This window comes from Orycteropus afer, unplaced genomic scaffold (assembly GCF_000298275.1).
Source record: "Orycteropus afer afer isolate SDZICR_OR568_19922 unplaced genomic scaffold, OryAfe1.0 scaffold00171, whole genome shotgun sequence".
Lineage (NCBI taxonomy): Eukaryota > Metazoa > Chordata > Mammalia > Tubulidentata > Orycteropodidae > Orycteropus > Orycteropus afer.
In genome coordinates, this window is record NW_006921758.1 from 805 (window position 1) to 3,506 (window position 2,702).

The 2,702-nt window shown below is 37.3% G+C and overlaps 1 protein-coding gene across 1 annotated transcript in view; it reads left to right on the forward strand.

Moving 5' to 3' along the window:
• Nucleotides 1-1,311: 1,311 nt before the first annotated feature.
• The window catches only part of BCAT1 (branched chain amino acid transaminase 1), a gene marked incomplete at its 5' end in the record, with an annotated part of 56,559 nt that continues 55,168 nt past the window's right edge, over nt 1,312-2,702 (forward strand). Inside the window, one exon of the mRNA XM_042781782.1 lies at nt 1,312-1,431. Within this exon, the coding sequence (XP_042637716.1) occupies nt 1,312-1,431 (120 nt within the window). The remainder of the gene's footprint in view (nt 1,432-2,702) is intronic.

The window sequence follows — 2,702 nt, forward strand, 5'->3', positions numbered from 1 at the left end:
TCTTACTGGAATTCTGCTTCTTACATCTTTTGAAGAACAGTCTTTAAATAGAAGTTTGAAATAATCACATTTTATCAGTGTTTCTCTTTATTAATTGTTTAATTGTGCTTTTCATCTCTTAAGAAATCTTTTCCTACCTTAAGGACACAAAATATTTTGCATTTTCTTATAAAGATCTTAATGTTCAGTTACATATTTATTTCAAATGCAATTGATATTTATGGTAAGAAGTAGGAATCTAATTTCTTATCTTTTCCATATGGGTAATACATTGTCCTTGCAAATATTTTCTTGTTGTTGTTGTAAATATTTATGGAACATAACATTTGCCAGCTCAACACATTTCAAGGGTATAATTCAGTGACACCAATTACAATTGGTCCTCTGTATCCCTGGGTTTTATGTCTGTGGGTTTAACCAACTGCTGATTGAAAATATTTGGGGGGAGGGGAATCAATTAAGTGGTCAAACTTATCCCTCAAAAGCTAAGAGGGAGGCTAAGGTGCTTTTTATATAACATTTATATTATATTAGGTATTATAAGTAATTTAGAGATGATTTAAAGTATAGAGGAGGATGTCCTTAGGTTATATGCAAACACTATGCCATTTATATAAGAAACTTGAGCCTCTATGGATTTTGGTGTGAGAGCGGGTCCTGAATCCAATCCCCAGTGGTTTCTGAGAGACAGATGTACATCAGTCATGTTTTGCAACTATCATCAATATCTGTTGCCAAATTTCCCATCATAATAAACAGAAATTCAGTTTTTCCTAAACAATGACTCACACTTTCCCTATCCCTCCCACCCCTAGTAACCACTATAAAGCTTTGATCTGTGTACATTGCCTATTCTAGGTATTTCATGTAAGTGAGATTATATAATGTTCGTCCTTTTGTGAATGATCAACTTCACTCAGCATCATGTTTTCAAGGTTCATCTGTGTTGTAGCATGTATCAGTACTGCATTGTTTTTTATGGCTAAATAATATTTCATTGTATGTGTGTATCACAGTTTGCTTATCTGTTCATCTGTTTATGAAAAGGCTATTCTTACCTTTTGGTTATTGTGAATAGAGCTGCAATGAACATTGGTGTACATGTGTCTATTTGCATTGCTATGTCCTAGTACATTTTTTCATAAAACTGATCATAGAAAAAAAATTCTATTTGGTTTTCACTAATATTACTTTTTTAATAAAACAAAAACAAACAAACAAATAAAAAACACTTAAAGCTTCCAGAAGAATCATTTCTTAATGCTCATGGGAGAAAAATTTCATCATTCATTATGTTTTCCATTTTTTCAGGTATTTGACAAAGAAGAGCTTTTAGAGTGTATCCAGCAACTTGTGAAACTGGATCAGGAGTGGGTCCCATATTCAACATCTGCTAGCCTATATATTCGTCCTACGTTCATCGGGACTGAGGTACAAACTGATTCCCTGTTTTGGGTTATTTTTTGGGGCAAGTTATCATTTATTCTTACGTAAAATTTCTTGCATTTAGTTTGGAGTTGCCCCAAGAGCATCATTAATGACTCCCTTCTGCTGATTATCAAAATTAGAGTTCAGCAAACTTTTTCTGTAAAGGGCTAGATAGTAAATAGTTTCAATCTTGTGGGCCATATGGGCTCTGTCACAACTATTCAACTCTACCAATGTGGTGCAAAAGCAGCAATAAACGTAAAACCAAAACCAAACTCACTCCCATCATGTCCATTCTGGCTCATAGCCACCCTTTAGGACAGAGTAGAACTGCTCAATAGGGTTTCCAAGCCTGTAAATCTTTATGGAAGCAGGTCGCCTCATCTTTCTCTCATGGTGCAACTGGTGGGTTCGAACCACTGGCCTATGGGTTAGCAGGTGAATGCTTTAACTACCATGATACCAGAGCTCCTAAAACATCCATAGACTGCGCATACGAGTGATTTAACGAGCAATGAACAAGGCTGTTTGCCTTCCCCTGATCAAGACTAGCTATTATTTCCCAAGATGGTAGGGTCACACACATCCCTTCCAGGTAGCACTTCTCCATGGTAGAAGTATAATAATGGTTCTAAAAATTGGAGGAGAAAAAGCTGGTACTTAATTTTCCTGGGGTCTTAGGATTACTTGTAAGAGTGGGAGTGGAGAGAGGGTGGCAATAGAAACTGCTGAAGGTAAAAGTTCAAAATGGGAGTTAGGAAGGAACTTGAAGACCTGGAATAGGAGGTTTAAACAAGATTGCCTGAAGATCTCCTGGTAGGTGGTCACAGTCTATTGATTGGGTACACTTGCCAAAGAAGGTGTGAACTTGAAAGAACCTGGAGAGGCTGAGACTATTTGAGTGGGTGAGTACATTGTATGAAGACCCTATCACTTGTCTCCTTTGTCTACTAGGCAGCTGTGGCTTTTTGAAGAGTGGATGATACCAAGGGATAACTGATGAGTGGAGATTAAGTGTGGATAGCAGATGAAAGTGGGGAAGGCAGGGAGATCTTAAGGAATAGGGAGAGTGAGACAGAGCTCTTTTGCATTATGCTAGCCATTCTGTTCTCTACTAGGTTACTATATGATCATTGGGTTCTCTGCTGGATAGTATGGCTGCAAAAAGCAGGAAAAGACAGCCATAAGAATAAACACCTTAGTGGTTCTTTAAGGAGCTCTGGTGGCATAGTGCCTAAGATATTGGACTGCTAACCAGAAGGTTGGCAGTTCAA